The sequence below is a fragment of the Macrosteles quadrilineatus genome, unplaced genomic scaffold (assembly GCF_028750875.1).
Source record: "Macrosteles quadrilineatus isolate MER2022 unplaced genomic scaffold, UCM_ALF_1.0 Scaffold_6__1_contigs__length_79288215, whole genome shotgun sequence".
Taxonomy (NCBI): domain Eukaryota; kingdom Metazoa; phylum Arthropoda; class Insecta; order Hemiptera; family Cicadellidae; genus Macrosteles; species Macrosteles quadrilineatus.
Window position 1 is genome coordinate 33,250,453 of NW_026542599.1, and position 21,663 is coordinate 33,272,115.

Genomic DNA, 21,663 nt, shown 5'->3' on the forward strand with positions numbered 1-21,663 from the left:
GCAAGCATTTAAAGCTGTTTTCAAACATACATTGAGTTACTTAACCACCATAAACAAACGGTTTATGGCTTTTTTACCGTTTTTTATGATTTTCCAAGTTCCGATAACATATAGTTATGCAACTGATATTTTGTAAGTCCAACCATTGACTCCAACACACTTTACACTGTTATCATTCTGTGATATGAATTTCCTAATAAAAATTTTAGGATAGAAAATGTTTTGAAATATTTGATTCTCTACATAAACTACTTTCCTCAACCAAACCAGTTATGAGTAATTTACCAAACAAAAACAAAAATAATCTACTAAGGAAAAAAATAGAGCAATCTTGTTTCTTGAAATCCATAAGTTAATGTTTGTAAACACCAGATGTCTCTTGGCTGCTGTTTGGACTTTGAACCCAAACATTGTTGATGATCTTTCTGGTAACTAACTGATAACACAGTCAATGTTTACCAAGTAGGTAAATATTACCAAGTTTACATTGATGATGCCTACTGTGTTTACTTTGTTCAGTTTTAAATCAAATATCATATTTTCTCTATGTTTGCAAGGAGTAAGTCACATGATTGAGAAAATTTTACTTCTTCTAAACCTAGTTTGAGGAGACTTCAATCATAGATAAACCATACTCCCTTAGTAAATTTCTCATTCTTATGGATCAGCTGAAAACAATTTTATTGTTACTTCCGTCCGGTGCACTGTCGAGGTCGTGTTTCGTTTAACATTTCTTTCTTGTTATTTCAGTCATTTAAAACCTCATTTAGCCAACAAACAGTAAAACCAAAACACGAATCATGAAATTAACCTAAAATAATAGTAACAAAGTTTTGTCAACACTAGCGATCATTTGTCACCGGACATAAACTAGACACGAAAAACTAACTTCAAAATTTAGAATGGGACGAGAAATCTACTTGTGTTGGTTAGTCTATGTTTCAATCACACAGTAAATGTTTACATACAATGTACAATTGTCATACGGTATAAAAGGTGTCCATTATTTTTTAATTTTTACAAAGAGAAATGAAATATAGGTATTGGTTTATTTTTGACAGGGAGTAATACATTTTTGGTGCTATCAAATGTGTTGATAAAAATGTTTAAACCGCAGAGAAGTAAACATTGAGCATAATGCTATCATTATAAGCGGTCTAAGTGTAATTTGTTCTTGTGATTATGTTTTGGACAAATATTTAATAAATCAACCAAAGATTTACTCGGAATTCGAGCATTCTGCAACAAGAGAAATTAACTTATTACTTCTCTCAATCAAACTACGAAACATCCAATTTTTTTGTGTATTTTTCTTGTTACAGTAAAACTAAATTTTGAAATTTATTACCAAATATATCTATAGGCATTAGTTTATTCTTGATAATCTATCTCTTGACTAACATAATTATGCAATTAACAAGGCAATTTATAAATACAAAAGTTGTTAATATGAGGTTAAGGATGTTACATAGAGCAAAGAACCTAGTATTTGTATGATAGCAGGCTTACCTGTATGAGAAAGAGTCCACTCACTATACACAACACTATGAACTCTTCATACTTGAATAAAAATGCTGTCAGTGACAGTGAAATATTCTAAATTATTTGTATGGTGTTAAATTTCCCAGTCAGATAAGCCTACTATCACAATAAAAATCCCACTTGTTAGTATTAGTCCAGCTTCCATAGGTTGTTGAGTATGCACTGAAAGTGTAACACATTTTGACTTCTGATTGTTGTTGGGGTGATCAAAACCGATGTTGTTACCCTCCCTGCTGGTGCACAACATTGGGGGAGGGGGAATAGCAGCGAGAGGGCAACAACATTAGTTTTGGTCATCTCCAAGATGCCCCCAATAACAATCAGAAGTCAAAATGCATCATACTTTAATTGCGTACTCTACCCCCTATGGATGCTAGACTATAGTATTTCAAAATTATGTTTGCTTCTAACTCACTAATCAAGACTTACCAGCAAGCATGGTCATTAACCTTTGGGATATCGGTGAATGTAATGAGTTGATCAAGTATCTGGTGTTTGTTAGGAATGGACAAGAATATCATGATGACCACAATGCTTGTTGGTAAGTCTCACAACCAAGATATTAAAACTATTAAAACCATAACAATAATATACAATGTATGAAGAACCATGTTAATGGATAACATGGTAATTAAGTTGACTGAAACAATCATTTATAAAACTTTTGCAGCATTTTTCTATGATCTTTGGGAGTTCTCTAGGATCTTTAGGCTTTAATTTAAATTTGTTATACAAATAGTGACCTTCATATCATGTAGAATAGTTTTCTTGTTAATAATATGGTTTTTCATTCCAATTTCACCGGTTTCAAATATAAATATAAATAGTCCATAAAAAAAATTGTTTGCTACAAAATGCTTGTATACGATACCACTCTTTTTATAAAACCTTCTTCTTCTTTACCTGTATCATTGTACCTTCCAAATACATGCTGATCATTTTATCCTATCTTAATTTGTCCTTAAAAATTGCACTTCTCCAAATTGCATTCTGCTCTGTTTTCCTGTACAGTCATACGCCTCAGTTTTATACAAGAATCTTGTAATTCCAACTATGTTCCTTTACTCCTCTTCTATCAAAGTACAAGGGTTGTTCATGACTTAGATAGATCTCCAACAAGCTTCAGTCGTAGCCAAGCAAGGGAGTTAAAATATGACATATTATTATTATTATTATATTATCTATATATCTATATCTATCTATACTTATTTAATACGCAAGCAGGATTTTTGTGACAATTACTCCTCCGAAACTACTGAACCGATTGACATGTTTTTGGTGTCATTGTAAAGAGCGTAACGTGAAGTTGTGCAGGAAACTTTCTTTTTAGGTAAATAATTAGAGAGTGAGGCCCTGGGGCCCTTTAAAGTTTCGTATTTATCCATAAGATTAACATGGGAAACAAAATTTGTTATGAAACTCCAGCTGTTGTCAGAAATTAAAAGTGAAATATTTATTTATGGTATCCATGGTAACAAAGAACAAACCCACAAAATTTAAAAATGTAAACGATCAGAACTAACTGTCAAATTAATTTTGATTTCAAAATTCCACACACCTGGTCCAAATATATTAAATACTGCATGATTATTAGAACAGGAACTGTATGGATCATAAACATAAATAAAATATGCCACTCGCCCGAATGTAAACATTTAACATTGATTAAATGGAACTACTGTCAAACTATATGTTAATGTCATTAGTATGGGATTCTTTCAGTTACGTCATTTGTTAACCGAGTCTGTCCAATATTTTTTAGCTGCTATTTTACATTTACAACAATATTTTACAGGAAATAATTGCTAGATAAACTCATGGATATAAGTAATAATTCAGATTCTACAATCATTGCTGTTGTTATTAAAACTGTGCATCCGCAGCAAACCAATATTTCCATTTACCTGGCTTAATTTCTACAAACATATTCCCTGAAAATGGTCATTGTTTCCTACATAAATAACAATAAGTTAATTTTAATATGAGTACCTAGGTTTGCTGCTACAGGGAAGGTAGGTGTGTTTTTGTTGAAATGTGGACAGCTTAGAATGATTGTTATTGGTTTGCAAATCCTAATTGCTCGAATTCGAGCAACATGTACACTAGTACTTATTTAATACGCAAGCAGGTTTTTTGTGACAATTACTCCTCCGAAACTACTGAACCGATTGACATGTTTTTGATGTCATTGGAAAGAGCGTAACTTGAAGTTGTGCAGGAAACTTTCTTTTTAGGGAAATAATAAGAGAGTGAGGCCCTGGGGCCCTTTAAAGTTTCGTATTTCTCCATAAGATTAACATGGGAAACAAAAATTGTTATGAAACTCCAGCTGTTGTCAGAAATTAAAAGTGAGAAGAAGAACATATGTTAATTGGAAACATTCAATAAGTTTGCTAATTTAACAGTTGGCTATAAACATTTACTGACTTGGTTGAAATGAAATATTTACTATTTGAATTCGGGTTGGCGTAAATATTACAATGGAAAAAAGCGAGAGAGCCTGGATAATTTGATATAATCTGTTATGTACATCTTGAGTATTTCTATAATCTTTGAGTCGAATCTTTTAAATTCATGAGAAATTATGACTGTTATTCGTTTTAAAATAACGCCTGTAATACTTAGGAATTGCTCGAATTCGAGCAACAGGGACACTAGTCTAATATATAAAATTCTCGTGTCACAGTGTTTGTCTGCAAACTCCTCCGGAACGACTTCACCGATCGTTATGAAATTTGGTGTGTAAATTCTGTAGGTATGCGAATCGGACGTAAACTATTTCCCGTTTCGAAATTCTTAAAAGGGCTCCGCCCCAGTGGCTCTGGAGTTTCCCATGTTAACCTTATGAGAAATGGAATTAATGAATCTTAACAGCTGTTTCAATTAAACAAGTTGGTTCTGTTCTATGATGTTCAATAGCATTAAAGTTACAAGGATTACCAACAGGGTGCAGCACTATTATTTCTTTTACATTTATGACAACAGCTAATTTGCAACCAAAAGGTGAGTGAGCGTAGCGAACGAACTTCAACCTGGAGGCGAGTGAGCGTAGCGAACGAGCTAACCTGAAGGCAAGTGAGCGCAGCGAACGAGCTCCAACCTAAAGGTGAGTGAGCGTAGCGAACGAGCTCCAACCCAAAGGTGAGTGAGCGTAGCGAACAAACTTCAACCCGGACGTGATTGAGCGATGCGAACGAGATCATCTTGAAAATTAAACGTAACGGTACTTTCTTTCCATCGGTCTGTCTTAGGGGAAACCTATAACTTAGGCGATACGAGGTTCGCCGGGTCAGCTAGTTATTACTATATAATTATTATTTTATATGATATAATATTATTAACAATACTTTAATACTTTACTTTAAAATGGCGACCATACGAATGTAGGTTTTTTAAGCCAAGTATGAATCCAGATGAGTGGCGCGATCTTGTACTCTTGTTAGTGACTAAGGCCGACATATTCCTTAAACACAGTTGTTAATACAACCAATAGCAACTAAGGGACCTAAAGTTTATAGTGGGATCCAAACCAAATTTTTGCCTCGTAATTAATGAATTGGACTAATTATCAGGTTAGTGCTGTGGATAGTCGTAGTACTCACTAGTTACTATGTTAATCCACACCAGGGATTTCCACATCCACACAAGAAATGTATTTAAATTCCAATAGAGGACAGTGATTAGCCCCCTTTACGCAGAATTGTTCACAGACTGCAATACATATTAGGTGGACGCGTCAATTTTCTCTCATGCCATTATCAGTTGTATGATAAAGAGTAATTGTCTCATGAGGGTGGGAAACGAGTAAAATGGTAGTAAGGGTGCTGGAGTTAGATTTGAAATCGCTTGCTTGACTGTAACTGGAGCTAGTTAGAGACCTTATTTACAGACAACATTGTATTTCCAATCAAGAAAAACTTTGCAAAACTAAGAAAAAATCTAATTAAGCTCATATTTAGCTTGGCTGAACAAAATTTTGATTTGTGGGTAAGGCTAAATTTTGGGTTATTTCACAATAGCCTAAATCTCCTACTTGTAAATAACAACAACAATAAACGTACTAACCTAGACTGAACCAACTCCTAGCACCTGTATCGGGGGTTGCAGGCGCTAGTGCGGAGAGCACCAATGGTGGGGCTGGCGCAGGCGTGGCACAGTGTGGCACCAACAGCGTAGGCAGTTACCAGAGCAGCGGGGGTTCACCTGAGAGTCACTGTGCACTGAGCCCCGTCAACAGTCCGGCGGGGCAACACAACGGGGCAGAACACGACACTTCCACCATACTGCGTGATCTCAATCAGCCCGACTACAGGATGGCTTTCAAACAGGTAAATTGCTTGTACAATCCATCTTTTCGGAAAGTTATTGGCACTTACAGGTCTTAAAATACTGTGTATGCAAGGTTCTATTATTATACGCACCAACTTTACAGTCATAGCTCCGACTCGTCTTTTGTGGTGTATGACTGGTTTGCAGCTTCTGTCGAGTTTTAAAATTATCCACCTTTCGATGTTGTGAAATGATTTAACTTACTAATAACAATAACACAAACAATAATGACAACTAGGCTAGACTTAATAGTTAAAAATCCTCAAATCGATTGACAGAGGAACCCATGCCATCTACTACAAAGCACGAAACAGAACTGCGACAAAAAATGTGATATGGTTAAATCAAACAGCTCTGGTGGTCAATCACAATGAATGTTTTTATTTTATATTTTACACCTTAAAGATTTTTATAAGTAACTTTGCTATTTCAATGTTTGATTGTTCTCCAAGAGGTTGTCTAGATCTGTTTCATTGTTAGTCTGGACAATATCTCTCTTCTGTCTACTTATAGCAACTACCCTTTGGTCCCTCATCCCTTCTATCCACAAAACTCATAGTATATAATTCCAGTGCTGTCTAACATTAATGTTGAAACTACATCCCTGAAACAAAGTCTCGGATAAGAGCGTCCTTGGGCTGATGGCTCCACTGAGCTATAATAATAACTGGAGTAACCACTCTGTGTTTTAAAAACGTACCCCTTTTTTAGCTGGTTTTGTTTCAGAGTTTTGATTCATTAGGTTGGCCGGGTGATCGGGTTGGTGAGACTTGTCAAATTAGAGAGGCAAAATCAAGATGGCGTCATCCTGTTTTGTTGATGATAGTAAACAAAAATCTGCCAACTCAACATTATGATTGCAATATAAGTTTATTTATTTATTTTACGAGCAAGAGCAACCCATTTTAACAAGATCATAATCTGATGGTCGTTATTTAATCAAATGCCATAGGGCTATTGGCCTAAACCAATATCTCCAAACCAGGAAACATGACTAGCCTATTTTCACCACATAGCTTGAAAAGAGGTAAATAAGTTAGTATTTATTTACTACCAAACAAAAACAATTTATAATGTTTCAAAATAACTTTAAATACAGAGGTTTTAACGTGCAATAACTTAAATAAGTTTTTGATACAAGTCCTTGAAATAACAGATAACATAACCCCAAATAAATAGTATGGTTAGGTTAGAATTAATTGGAATTATTTGACAGCATCCCACCAACCGATCACACGGCCAACCTAACAACACGAAACACCAAAAACAAACCAGCCAAAACAGTGGCACGTTTTTCTCTAACGTTTAACCAGAGAGTAGTGACTCCAGTTATAATCTATATCTCAATGGATAGCTCAAGCTCATCATTGGTTAAAGAATCAGCTGTTAGTAACAAAGCTACACACATCATCTCACACAATTAACACCCATCTGGAAACAATACTTAAAATGTACATCTGGCGGTAATGCTATTTCAAAAGTACAGTAGTTTCTCTTTGAAGGGAGGAGGGAAAATGCTTTCAAACACACAGGTTGCCAACCTGTAGTGTTAGACTTCTGAATTGCTCAGACTACTCACTAAAAACACCTCTTCCACTCTGTTGGACACAGACCTGGGATTGTTTGTCATATTTTTTCAGGTCAGGTCAACACGACCTAAGCTCTGAGAGCTAGCACTGGTTCTGACATTCAGTATCATAAGTAATAATAGTAATGATAATGATAGTAATTACTATTGATTAAGTTTTGTTGATGTTACTAATTAACTACCAGTAAACTTACTTGTGTGGTTGACAGGAGCCCAGTTTGGAGGGGGACTCGACCTATTGACTTATTGACCTTCAACGGAACTATCCCTAGGGTTACTTTAAGGATTTACATATTATTTACTTAGAGTGTTTATTTCGTTATAGAAGAAATAATTTATTTATTTTTGCAGTAAAAGCCAGATATGTTTGTGTCACAACTTCGGGGCCGGAAAGATTGTAAAAGTTAGTTAAACTCGTCGGGTCACTCGCAGACTCGAGTTGTATCACAGTCATCGTGCAGGGAATTTCTTAGTTTAAACTTTATTTCTAACAGTATTTAGTAACATGTGTAAGTGTTTCATCAGATTCAACTCGGTCTAGAACGCTCTGAACAGATTTACTACACAGAATTTGATTCGTAAATAGTCAATATGGTCTCGTTGTATTGAAATGGTGGCCGTTAAAGCTTATGGCTATGTAAGATATTTAGTATATTTTTTTTAACGGCTGCCGTTTGAAAACAATAGAGATTGCATTTTTATGTTTATTTGTACTGTGATAAAAATAGTATTACTTTTATTAAGTGTGGAGTAAACCTGGTCAAGTTTTCTAGATCGGTTTGGTTTATAAACACGTAAACGACATGTTTGTTACTCTAAGCCAAAGATGATGTAGACTTTTTTCAAAATCGATGTTGATTTTAAAGATTATTTATTAACTGCAGCTAATGCAGTTTGTCGACAACATTAGTTTACTTTATTCTTTAAAAAAGTTTTTTATTGACTTATCACAAAAAGGGAATTAGAATTATGTTCCATTATATAAAATAAATACTGTAACATTATTCAATTGTAATTTGATTAATTTTGTTCCAAAGTTCCGATTGATTTTACAATTTCTGACGCAATACAAATTATTTCATCCATCCATGAAATCATAGTGTTGTTTATATTTCTAAGTGCCTTGTGTAACTGTAATCTTTGTAGTACGTTTTGTACAAGTGTCTATTCTCAATTCACCACTATGCCTTTGCTTCACAAACTCTTGGAACTACAATAATAGTGAATATTGTAGTTGAGTAAAACAGGGTCTAAAGGCAAGTCGATTATTGTCAACTCTTTAAGGTTTTTATTTGTGTCTTTGTCAAAGTTTAATTTGTTTTAAATTAGCTCAATAAATATTTGTAGATAGTTGATTTTTTATGTTAATGTTCTGATACTCGATGTAATAAATATATTGAACATTGTTTCGTGTATTATTTATTGATATCCTAATCTAAACTAATCAACCCCATATAAACATGGGTAGTGAGTGAAAAGAATAATATAATAGTGGTTTAAATCCTTATATATAATACGTGAAGGCGATTTCTACGAAACACTACTCCTCCGTTAATATTGGACGGATTTTTACAAACGATGTGTCAAAATGAAGTATTGTTTGTGTAGATGCCCTTTTTCACCAATTCCTGTCATAAAAGTCCTCGGACTTTGCCCCACAGGCACTCAAAATCTCAATGTATTTCTTATGAAGAAAAGATTTTGTTTATGCTTATACTTTTAACTGCTGGAACCACTCTTATAGTCTGTCCACACAGGCTACCTGGTTTTGACTCTCGTAGGAAGTCTTCATCAGGACATAGGATGTGAATTTTTGTTTATTTAGAACAAGTTTTTGTCAGACAATCTGCATTACCTTCATATATACTAGGTGAGTAATAGCTTATGAAGTTATGCTGCCTTTCTTTTACATCCCATTCAACATTTTTTTTAATTTGTTATGTATTACATTTGGATGAGCTTAAACAGGAAATAATAACAGTAGGCTAATATATAAAAATATTTCCTTTTATTAAATGGACATAATTTTATCACAGCAATTATAAACAGTTAAACATAGCCTAACAAGTGAGTGTTTGAAAACATTTTCAAGTCAATTAAATTTTTAAATTTGTTATTTATTTATTTTCAGTGATTTAATCAGTATAATCTGTTCTTAAATTATAATGTATATAAATGTTTTTTAAACAAAAGTATCGGTTTCATAACACTTGAGTTAATGGATAGCAAGCGAGCTTTTGAGACCAAAGAAAACGTACAACCGATAAATTCATGATGGGCCATACAGCTTTGAAAACTAAAAAAGCTTTAGGAAAACTTCAAATAAAACCAGAAATTAGTAGGGTTTTTGACAAAAACGATTACTCATTTTTTTCTGTTTTACCAACTTAATAACAATCATTTTCTTCACAATTTGCATATTTATATTTTTAAATTGCCTGTTGAGAATTATAAGGCTCATACTATAAAATTAAAATATTCTTCTGCAGATTTGCCATTCTTATCAATCAGCAGAAGACAATTTTATTTTCAGGTATTTTTCTGATCGACAGATGTAAAAAGTGTTTACGTCCGGCTCAAAAACTCACCCAGTGTAATATTACGGAGGTTACAAATTGTGGATATTTATAGGCATGCACTGTGGATGTGATATTCCCTGGTGTGGATTAACGTCCGCACGAGTGAGTACTACGACTATCCGCAGTAGTATCCTGAAAATTAGACCAATTCGGGAATTCGTATATACCAAGGCAAAAATGTGGTTCGGATTCCACTATAAACTGTAGGTCCCTTAGTTACCATTAGCTGTATGGGCTATTAATTAACAGCTGTGTCTAAGGAATAAGTCGGCCTTAGTCACTAACAAGACTACAAGATTAAAATACCTACTTTGTGTGGTCGCCATTTCATTGAAAAGTATAAAAAAGTATAAAGTATTTGTAAACTATCGCTTGTCTCCAGGTATTATCACCGACAGAGTATACCATACCTTTAAGAAAGCACTTGGTCGACATAAACACATTCTAGATATTACCTTACATCAAACAAACAATAATTGCTTCAGACTCAGCAATTAGTAGGATGAAAAGTCTACTTGCATGCCAATAAAAAATAAAAATAAAAAAATAGGAAAGAAAAAGAGTTACAATGAACATGGCTTCATACAAAATGCAAACTACTAACAAACCAAATATTCCTGAAAAGTAAAACTCCAAACATTTTAAAAACTGAATTCAATCCTACTATACTACTGGATGGATGTTTGTGACAAGTAAACGCAAAAAATACTAAGCCGACAGGGACAGGGTTGAAATTTGGTTTAATGATAGCTCACATTCCCGATTAACTTATAGGCATATTCTTATCTCAAAAATCCTTTCAGGCTCCGCCCCAGTGGTTCTGGAGTTTCCCATGTTAACCTTAAGAGTAATCATATGTTAAAGGAATTACAGAATTTTATCAGCTGTTTCAACTACCTACATCACAAATCAGTCAAAATTGAGATGTCAGATGATGCGGACATTGTGCTTGAAAATGGAGTTAAATTTGTATTATATTAGACTCCAAACAAGTTGGGGGGAACGAGAAACTGTAGGAGTCGATGTAATGTTTGTATAAATAATTATTTTATAAAAACATAACCATACTGAATAAAACAGTATAATTTTAATAAGCCTAGATAAGCTTAATTCTTTTTCATCATAGCATTATTACAGGTCTATTTTGATAGAAAAAAAATTCAATATATTTTGATTGACAAGTTAAAATTCATTTGCAAATAGCGTACAGCAATGATACTGCTGTAACTATAAAAAAGTTATAAAAGAAGAACTGTATCAATCAATGCCTTTGTATCCATCTTGAACAATTGAACAACTTATAACAACACTTAAGTATAAAAAACAACAGTTTTCAGATACACAACCTATGCTACTTTGTCAGTGAACTTGCTTCAAACTGAAGCACGCTTGCTTCAAAAACAAATTTATTTGTTTCGAGATTTGAGAGGTCAAGCTAGTCCCAGCGTGCGCTTACTAGTGGCGAGCACTGTAACTATGACTGGACAATACCACTGATTTCCAGTAATCTGCTACAATTTTGTTTCAAAGGGCAAGCTTAGCCAAGTGTACGCCACCATTTTACTTGCCCAAGCGTGCCCCCAATGTAAACGCAGCCTACGGTTTAGGTGCAGTGGTAGAACATTATGGCTAAGGTAGATGTGTTATGCTATAGCCTACCGTATAAATTAAAAGAACCAAATTTTCTTAAACCGTGTCCTGTCCCATAACTGCAATAAGCATTTTATACTTATATGCAAGCCCCGTACGAAGGACGGGTACTCTGCTAGTAAAATATATATGTATGTACCATAAAATTCTTAAATAACTTGACTACATCCATACAAATACAATGTTTTTTTACCATATTAATACAGGTTTTAAAAAAATTCTCGAAGTTTTAAAAACTCATAGATTCTGGCCAATACTATCCAATAGTTATTTGTGAAACTAGTGAGCAATTGCACTTTGCACTCGAGTTGCACATTATATTTTTCCTACAGTTACCATAAAACAAATGAATTGGTAAAGAAACGTGACATATTTTTACACAGAAGTGAACATTTAATATGACATTTAATGATACAACAGTACAACAGCTGACCAGCTGATTTACAGCCAGTGCTGCCAACGTATTTTGCGCGCATACAGCCTTGTCTGCATGTTACGCGCTCACTATTTTGTGCCTTCACGTTGCAAATCTGGAGTGAGACAAAGTATTTTTAGAGTGAGACAATGTGAACATTGTTTTACTGATGAGCGAATTGGCCACTTTGCTTTCTCAAATCAGTGAGAGAACATGTACATTGTTAGGTAACTGTAGGAAAAAGTATGTTAAATTTTAAAAATATCATTACTGCAGCACAGAATATTGTATTTAAAACCTGGTTACAACAATTAACACAGGAGCAGAAATGTTTCCAGTTTATCGTGACAGTGGAAAGTTACAATGGGCAGTATATGCCCATAAGATTGGTTATTGCCTTAGTAAATTTGGTTTAGTTCAAGAGAAATTTGGATTTTTCATTTAATCTGACCCATCTCAGACTTCTTGTATTACAATAGATCAAACAATGTTTAATTGAAACTAGTACAACCCTAACTAAAGCTATATCCTCATAATTTCAGCCTAAAAAAACTGTACACTTCTTCTTTTTAAAACTCAATTACAAATACTTAAAAGCTTTCTAAAATCTAACCTATCGTAGATCAAGGGCTGACAGTTTCCGTTTCTTGTGGTTGACGATCATTTCTGCTGCTACGATCATACTGACTCCGCAGGCCAACCAGCTGTCTTGTCTAGCTTGAGCTTCACGAGCGTGGGTTAACACCTGCGGAACAAAAACAATTATTTATTTTTGTAGCCTCCAGAATTGCTGGATTATAGAATAATCAATCAAGCAACTAGATGCAGTCCCCTCGGGCATACACACACACACACACACACACACATATATATATTACCTCATATATATATATATATTATATTTACTGCATGTAATACAGTAGTGCATACACATTGCGTCAAATAATTTGTCACACTAACTTTTAACAAAGAATGGTGTAAAACAGTTATTTTGGAGACTAAGTTTATAAAAATTTTTTTAATAATATACAAACCCCCCATACCCCTCGGTTTGCCCCCCTTGTGACTGTTCTAGATCTGCCACTGACTAGATGTATACTAAGAATGCCTAACAGCAATTTCAAGAGTGTGGAAACAGTATGGTTATTAAATTGCAAAAGTTTGGCAACTAATACATAGTCGTAAATGCATACAGTAGTTATCCAGGGTTAAACCAGTTTTGCTGTAATGCATTACCTGTTTCTCAAGATGGTCCAATGTATCCAGGATTTGTTGATCAGCTGACATGTTCTGAGCCCAGTCCATCAACTGACGGAATCTGTTGCGGAAAGTCTGCAACACAACAAACCACGGTCAATTACATTAAAATAATTCAAGTCATTTTACAAGATAACAAGCTCCTGTGATTTGTTTGTAGACAAACATCTTGCAAACAAACGTGCTTTTTACCACACTCAGTACATTGCTGGTTTGTGTTCACTTCGTAGACTAGAAAGTCATTGTTAAGAGAAAGGGATGAATTAGATCAGCTGGAGTGTGATAATTTTACATTATAAAAAAAAGGATATGAATTTTTGGTTTGTAGCCTACAGACACATTGTGGAACAACACCTCATAAAAAAATACCCCCGCCGCAGCAAACCTGCAGACTAAGCGAATTTCCATTTGACTGATTGGATTTACACTGAAATGTCTACTTAAAAATATAACATTTATTCCAGATTTAAATAGAACTAGTTTAACAAGTACTTAGGTTTGCTGCATCAGGGAGGGTAAAACTGTTTTTTGTCAAATGTGAATAGTTAGTAAGAAATAAAAACATTTTCCAAATTTGATCAAAATATGTTCACAAACAAGCAAAAACTACAACAGTTTACTTATTCTCCATAAGAATAACATGGGAATTTTAAATTTACAATTTTTTGGAATTTTCTCTGTAACCATTAGGCGCATAATAACGCTTCAATATACTAAATTATTTGTTTTTTTAAGCTCTACAAAATGGTTTGGAAAGAAATTGCTAAATTTGATGTTTTTTGGGTCAAAAATGGGAAAAACCTTTTTTTACCCCATAAAACCCCCCGTAAACCCCCGTTCCCATGGTCCGATCATGCTGGATCGCGAACTCGTTCGAATAAACGTACGTTTACACGTTTGTACCAAATTTCGTCAAAATCGGATCATTTTTGCTCGAGTTATCGTGCTGACGGACACATATATATATATATAAATATATAAATATATATATATATATATATATATGAATTTGAACGGATGGTGTTTTTGGCCTCTAGGGACCTCAAAACGAAAAAAAAAATCGGTCCCGCGTCCAGGTCTTACCATGAGTACTACGGTAATAGCTTATTCCCTTTATGGGAAATTCGCTAAAAAAACCATTAGAAATGTTATTTATTACATTATCTCAAAAATGTCCCGGTTCTGACTACTCAGGTTAACCAACCTCTGGCAGGACAAAAATAGAGGTCAGTTTATTCTTCCAGAATTTTGAATCTGGTTGATTTAACCAACCTTTTCTAGGAATTTGGTCGACTTCTGTTCCCATCCTTATTTTAGTAATAGTATAAATGCGCCAAAGAAGGTCGAGTTCCGTTATTTACCACATCTGTAGGTTTTGAAAATCTTTACAGCAATGAACTACGTTAAAAGAATATTTACTTAATTGATACCCTTGACAAAGTAAAACTCTTATTGTATGGTACCTATTTACTGAAAGATAAGTCGAACACAGTTTAAATAGGGGAGATGTCTTACATCAAAATGAAAAAAAAAACATTCAACAGAGGATGAAGGCCTGCGTGGTGATAATTGTAAAATGGTCGAGTTAGGTTAGGTATCCAACATCATCCAATAATAGATAATAGATTAACCAAAACAAACAAAATAAGTTCAACATTTCCAATGAATTCCAGATATGAGTTAATGACTGTGTAGCTAAATACTTATTCAGGCCCAAGTTAGAGCTTATGATAACGATTTGAAGTGTGTCCACTACTAAACATAACCGCATCAGCATAAAATGAAATACTCAAGTTAACCATTAATCACCGGATTACCTCCACAAGCATATTGCGGATTTCTCTCCCATTCCAGGTCTCGATGTAGGACAGCAGTTTGCCGAACTGGTAGAAAAACTTGCACATTTTGTGCAGATCCACAACATTTGCATCAGCCTTTAAGATGTCCCTGTGAAATCAAATGCTTTAATAGTTTTGTCAACAATTAATTTCAAACAAATTCAAAACAGGTCTTTAATGAAACCCTTCCATATAAGATTCGAGAATTTTTCAAGATTTGTATTTATCCTTAAGCAATTAGGCATACACAGATGATGCATTTGACATTGTTTCAAGTTCTTGAAATAAGTACTGTTACTGGTAACTTCAAATAGTGTTGTAGAGATTTAACACGTTCGCTACTGAGCGTCGCATATATGCGACGCCGCAGTCATTGCCACAGACCGAGGTATACGTTTGAATCTTACACACAGACCACGGACGAAAACCTGTAAAACAGTGATCATTTACATTGTAATACGCTACAATCCTGTTTGTAAATAATGTATTCTTGTTTTTTTGTATTATTAATAACCTTTTGTAATGTCGCATATTTGCGACACCCGGTCTACAGCAAAGACAATACTGAAAATTATCATAGTTTTCTTGAAATAGACCAAACGTCGCATATATGCGACAGTTCATTTTAGCGAATATCCCTATAGGGAATTAGCGAATTTCCCTATAGGGAAGTAGCTATTACCGTAGGTGGCACGGTAAGACCTAGACCCGGGACCGATTTACTTTTTCATTTTGATGTCCCCAGAGGCCAAAAACACTATTAATTCAAATTGTTATATATGTATATATATATATATATAGACTTATATATATATATATATATGTATATATATATATATATATATATATATATATATATACGTCCGTGAACGCGATAACTTGAGTAATTTTTGTCCGATTTTGATGAAATTTGGTTTAAAGGTGTAAAGCGGGATAAACTTGTATGAGTTCGCAAACCAGCATGATCGGACCATGGGAACGGGGCTTTACGGGGGGTTTTATGGGGTAAAAATTGGTTTTTCTCACTTTTGACCCTCAAAACACAAATTTCCCAATTTCTCTTTAGACCTTTTTAAAGAGCTTAAAAAAACAAATAATTTAGTATATGAAAGTATTTTTGTTCGATTATTAGTAACGGAGAAAATTAAAATAATTGTAAATTTAAAACTCCCATGTTATTCTTATGGAGAATATTGTCAAATGTTGTAGTTTGCTTGTTTATGAATATATTTTGATCAAACTTGGCAAATTTATTTATTTTCTACTAAGCTATCAATATTTTACTCAAAAACACACTTTATTAGTTTCCTTGTAGCAGCAAACCTAGGTACTCGTTAAACCTATTGTTATTAAAATATATTTAACTGAAAATCAATACAGACAAATGGAAATTCGCTTAATCGGCAGGTTTGCTGCGGCGGGGGTATTTTGTGTTTTGAGGTGAAAGTAAGTAAAATAAAAAACAGATTGATCAAGAACAGTTTATAACTGAACAAATATAAAAGCTACATAGGATAATGCAGCATACATACTGCATACATACATACAGTGATGCAGAAAAGTAAAGACCAGTTTTTCCAACTATCATATGACGTCACCAATCATCATATCCACAGACCAAGACCCTGTACACATGGGAGCGTTGCAACGCGCGTTACGTGTCGCGCGTCGCAACGCTCGTCCTAGAAACACAGCAATCAAATGAGTGCGTACACATGCAGCGCCAGTGCTTCGGCCAACGCGCGCCTCAGAGGTTCATCCTCGAGTTACGAAGGTTCTAATGGGACCGTACACATGTGAGCGTTGTAACGCGCGTTTTGGAGTAGAGGGGAGTAGGTTTTATGTATGTTTACTGAGTACTTCTATTAGGCTATACAATACCTTATGGTAATTAGGATGTTCTCTTCTGTTGAAAACCGATCCCTAATGCTCTCACACGGTGCTAGACAGACTTTAACTTTCGTTAAAATAAGCAATTAGCATGATTTATTATTTAAAAGCTGACGTTCATATACTCGATTAGGTTACAGAGTAAAAAAGAAAAAAACATAGAGCTAAACTTTCTTGTAAAAAGTGTTCTTAGGGAGTTTCCTCCGACACAATTACCCGGGATCGCTTTACTTTTTTCATTTTGATGTCCACAAAGGCAAATAGCTTATTCCCTGTATGGGAAATTCTCTAAAAACATCATTAATTTAATATTTTATAATTGAAATATTAAATTAAGCTGCAACGGGGGAATTTTGATTTTGTTTTCTTTCTTTATATACATAGTGCAACTCCCTTACAAAAAAGTTAGTAGAAAGGTTAGTAAAAACTACATTTTCGACTTTTATGGCTATGCCGAGACATTCCATGAGACAATTGCTCAAACGCGCGTTGCAACGCTGTCATGTGTACGCAAAGGCTTATCTGAAGCGCGTTACAACGCGCGTTGCAACGCTCCCATGTGTACGTAGCCCAAGCGACGCAGTTGTGTGTCACACATCTCTGTAGACCACTGCAGGGAATTCAGTGCCTTCAAATAGACCATTACAAAGATATAAGCATTTTAATAACATTAGAACCCCGACGCAAATATGCGACGGCAGTCTATGGGTGGAACCCGGCCGACGCATATGTGCGTCGCTGGTCCACGTGAATGACAAATTTTGTTCTATTGCAGTAGCGAACGTGTTAAACAAAAAAAAATCATTAGTAGGCCTACATTAAATATAGTTGCTGAAGAGGATGATTAGGCCTAATTCAATAACTAACTCTTACCTATAATTTTCTTTAAATATTTTTGGAGGTTCAACTTCAAGAACATTGACTTCCCTGTTAGACAACGTTTTGACAATCCAGTAAGGCAACTCTAGTGATGTTCCTTGCTCCATGTCTTTAGTCTCCGAACTGGGATCTAGATGGCCTGAAAAATTCATACCGGTATGTTAGATTTTGTAGCTTCTTTAACTAATATGGGACTAGAGCAGAAATGAGTAAATCTTGTATAAGTCTAGTGTCTTGTGTGTAAGCTCTTTGCATCTTAGTTTGACTAGGTGTATTGAAAATGTAACATAGAATCCACTCCATAGTGTTTGTAATCAGTCTAAATTTGACTTAACCATACTCATGGTGATTTAGCCTCTGGATCACTAAATTTAAGCCCATTTGGCTAGATCCATCATTGACATTGATAAGACATACACACAAACACAACAAAAATATGTCAAACAAATCAAATAATGAAATAGCTTTACACGGCTCTTCCTTGGGGCCGATTAAACATCATTTTACCCTCCTCCCACCCCTGTAGGCTACTGTACTAGCGGGACCCCTATTAAAGTGTTGAAGCTTAAGAGGCGCCTAGCACGGAACCGCTTCCATGTGTCACCACTCTTGCTACATGGCCGCCACTAGATTCCCAGAGTGTAGGTCTGTGTGTCATCTATGACATTGTTTGATAACTTATAACCCCTAAAAGTAAAGTAGGCTAAGTTATTAGTCATATGTTGATAGGACTGAGAATTCTGACAGGTGTTTTTGTATGCAGCTGTCAGAGCAACAATTCAGATAGACTCACAATGGTGTTGAATACACAAAATTTAAAACCTAAACCATATTCTGTTTGAGCAGAAGTACAAATCCCCTCTGAATGACAAACAAAGTAGGCCTACATAACTGATACAATAAAAATGGAAGCAATGTCCTTCTTTATGCTAAAAAATGTCCACATACTTTTTCAGCATTTGGCGTTATATGTAAGACTAGATAGTCAAACTAGGGACAGTTCTAGGCAATGGTTTCCCATCCCTGTAAACCATCCATCCAACCAGACAAGTTTGCTGAAATAATGAATTTGAATAATTGTCAAGCCTGGTATACACGAGTCGAGTGTAAGTTAGAAGGCGAGTTGTTTGGCCCAGTTGCTGATTTGTTCAACTCGCCGAATACTCGACTAGACTGTCCACACGCATCCCTATTTCTGACAGGGACATTGTAGGCATAGAGAAGTAATTTTTATTACTTCTCTATGGTGTAGTGTAGGGCATTCCGGTTACCGTAGCTTACGTGTTAAAATGTTGTTTGAGTTTAATGGCACGTCAAAGAGAATACAATTTGCTACAAAATTCCTGTAATGCATTTCTTGGAAATACTCAATAAATGCAGCCAAAAGTTGCCTCCAAATAAAAAATGTGAAAACACTGTTACGATATATGTTACGGTACACCGTACGGTATATGTTTAGGGAGTGAGCTTTCTTACTACCCATTGATTAATAAAATCGGTCCAGTAGAACCTCAAATCTTTAGTTGTACAAAGATTTTTAAAACCGGATTTTATAAGAATAGATTCACGCACAGTAAGACAATGCAAAATTCAACACAGAACACAGGGTCAACTGTTCCAGTTAAACAGTTCAACTGAACCATTGAGTGTCGAGTGAGTAGGGCAGCTCTGAAGTTTGAACTGAACTAAATACTGACTCACTCAGCGACCCCAGAATAAAAAATATGAATTTAATTTTTTGGTCGCTGGACTCACTTGACAGCAGTACACCGATGTTTCACGTGTAAATTGTGGTGGTGGGGATAATTACTGGGCTGAGCAACTCGGTTTTCTACTTCCTACACTGGACTCACTCTCAACTTAGCCTAGGCCTACCTCTTTTTACCAACTCGCCCGTTACCGGTACTCGACTCACCTGCCTGTCTACATCAAGTGAGTGGCAACTCTCACACTGACTTGCCCACCGTACTCGACCCATGTAAACTAGGCTTCACTGTCTACGCTTTTTAGGGAATCGGTCAATACCCATATGATTTGTGGGTGAGCTGGATATCAAATCCATTCCTATTGGAGTGAAATCTGAGACGCTAACTTATTGGCTATAGACTGTTTGTAGGAACAGTCTAAATAAGTTACACACTAGAACTACATTGTTTTACCTACATCATATTAATGAACTACCTACTTACCCATGTTTAAAATCTTCTTTGTAAATTTACAAGGAACCCTTTCTTGAGAGGCCAAAATATTTTCAATTGAAAAATAATGAGATTTGTATCTGTACAAGTTGATCATTATGAAGTTTACCCTTCCAAAAAAACTAACAATTTTTATCACGAACTACCTTAACTTGAATGTGAACAATTCAGACTGGAGGTGTAAACTAAAAAGTAAAAAAGCAGAATTCGTCAACGGCATCAACAAACAACAAACAACGAAACAAGAAACAACACTTCAGATCAGAATTTACGACATAACAACATAACATAACAGAAGAACGGTAGGCCTACCTATTTCGAGTTTTGACAACGTGAAATGGTAAAAAACAAAAAAAAATAATGTACCTAGAGTTGCAGACTGCAGCAGGCGAGGCAGACAGAAAGTTTTAGTTTCTCAAAACCCGCCAAAATGCTACTTCAGCTGACAACTACCCTATTACCAACATAACGGAAATTATTCAAAGCATAAATTGAAAAATTATTCAAACAAATACAAGGCAGTTTACGACGAAATTTCGGAAGGTCAAATATTTTCTTTCATGTAAATCTTTTTACTTTACTAGGTTATTTTTCAGCTAATTGTTGGTTAAATTACTGTTGACAACTTCACAACTTAAAGTTCTCCAGGTCAGAGGTGGAAATTAAGCTATTTTTGAAAGTCCTTAAAACTATTACTCTTCAAGGAATTTTAAATTTTTTATTTCCTATTTAAAAACAAATTTATGATGGTGTTTAGGGTAATGTACTGTTTACCTTCTATAAATGCAAATTAATATAAATGAATTTGATGAATGAATAACGGAAATAATGAATATTGTAAAACATGTTTATTCGAGGAAACATTTGTGTATCTACTTAACATAAAATATGGAGGGTTCAAACTTTGATCAAAATTGAGTTTGAACTTTTCGAAAAGTAAACATATTTAATATACAATAATACACCATTATTTTATTTATAAAATAGGTTTCTTAGGTTGGTCAAACCAGCTACACGACTTCTTTTCTTTGTTCTTTTTTTTGTTATTCCCACTGTTGTTATGGAATGGGCACACGGAAGGGACTAAGGCTAAAGGTGTAATGACGTCATATCTCTAGTAGCTAATGTCTTCTCTTGAGGCAACACGATTACCGTAACGAAACGATGTGTTTTCAGCGGCGTTCGTGGCATAGTTGGTAGCGCTTCGGATTCATGTTCAGGAGATCCCGGGTTCGAATCCCGCTGGCAGCACTAACTTTTTATCAACAAATTTTTCATATCAGCAAGTTTGGTTGGTTAGGTTAGGTTATGACAGTTTAATTTTATAAAATAAATTTTATAATTAATTAAAAATTAGAAGTAATCATTAATTAGATTTTTATATTATATAGTTTTTATATTATCAGCAAGTCTGGTTGGTTAGGTTATGTTATGACAGTTTAATTTTAAAAATTAAATATTAATTTTATAATTTTAAAACAATATTTTATAATTAAAA

General features: G+C 34.7%; 2 protein-coding genes across 7 annotated transcripts in view; one reads left to right on the forward strand and one right to left on the reverse strand.

The window, feature by feature from the left end:
* LOC128996129 (hepatocyte nuclear factor 4-gamma-like) overlaps positions 1-8,865 on the forward strand; it is a 48,222-nt gene extending 39,357 nt beyond the window's left edge. For 3 of the 6 annotated variants that reach the window (XM_054421249.1, XM_054421248.1, XM_054421251.1), the window contains exons 9-11: positions 2,045-2,083; positions 5,629-5,870; positions 7,669-8,865. In XM_054421249.1, coding sequence (XP_054277224.1) covers positions 2,045-2,083; positions 5,629-5,870; positions 7,669-7,701 — 314 coding nt within the window. In that variant the 3' untranslated portion in view covers positions 7,702-8,865. The remainder of the gene's footprint in view (positions 1-2,044; positions 2,084-5,628; positions 5,871-7,668) is intronic. The other 3 variants (XM_054421250.1, XM_054421252.1, XM_054421253.1) reach the window with 3 other exon arrangements.
* Positions 8,866-9,499: 634 nt separating this feature from the next.
* On the reverse strand, positions 9,500-20,461 carry LOC128996808 (DNA replication complex GINS protein PSF3-like). Its single transcript, XM_054422288.1, has 6 exons — positions 20,157-20,461; positions 17,962-18,106; positions 15,178-15,307; positions 13,340-13,435; positions 12,717-12,848; positions 9,500-10,170 (listed from the first exon to the last, which is right to left on the reverse strand). The coding sequence occupies exons 1-5, from the start codon at positions 20,260-20,262 to the stop codon at positions 12,717-12,719; spliced, it is 609 nt and encodes a 202-aa protein (XP_054278263.1). The 5' UTR covers positions 20,263-20,461; the 3' UTR covers positions 9,500-10,170.
* Positions 20,462-21,663: the final 1,202 nt, after the last annotated feature.

What these genes read in the sequence shown, in the direction of transcription:
- LOC128996808 (XM_054422288.1), bottom strand. Translation starts at nt 20,262, where the DNA reads ATGATCAACTTGTACAGATACAAATCTCATTATTTTTCAATTGAAAAT. An exon ending in ATATTTAAAGAAAATTATAG is followed by an intron (nt 15,308 to 17,961) that starts GTAAGAGTTAGT and finishes TTGATTTCACAG; the next exon opens with GGACATCTTAAAGGCTGATG. An exon ending in TGGACCATCTTGAGAAACAG is followed by an intron (nt 12,849 to 13,339) that starts GTAATGCATTAC and finishes TTTGTTCCGCAG; the next exon opens with GTGTTAACCCACGCTCGTGA.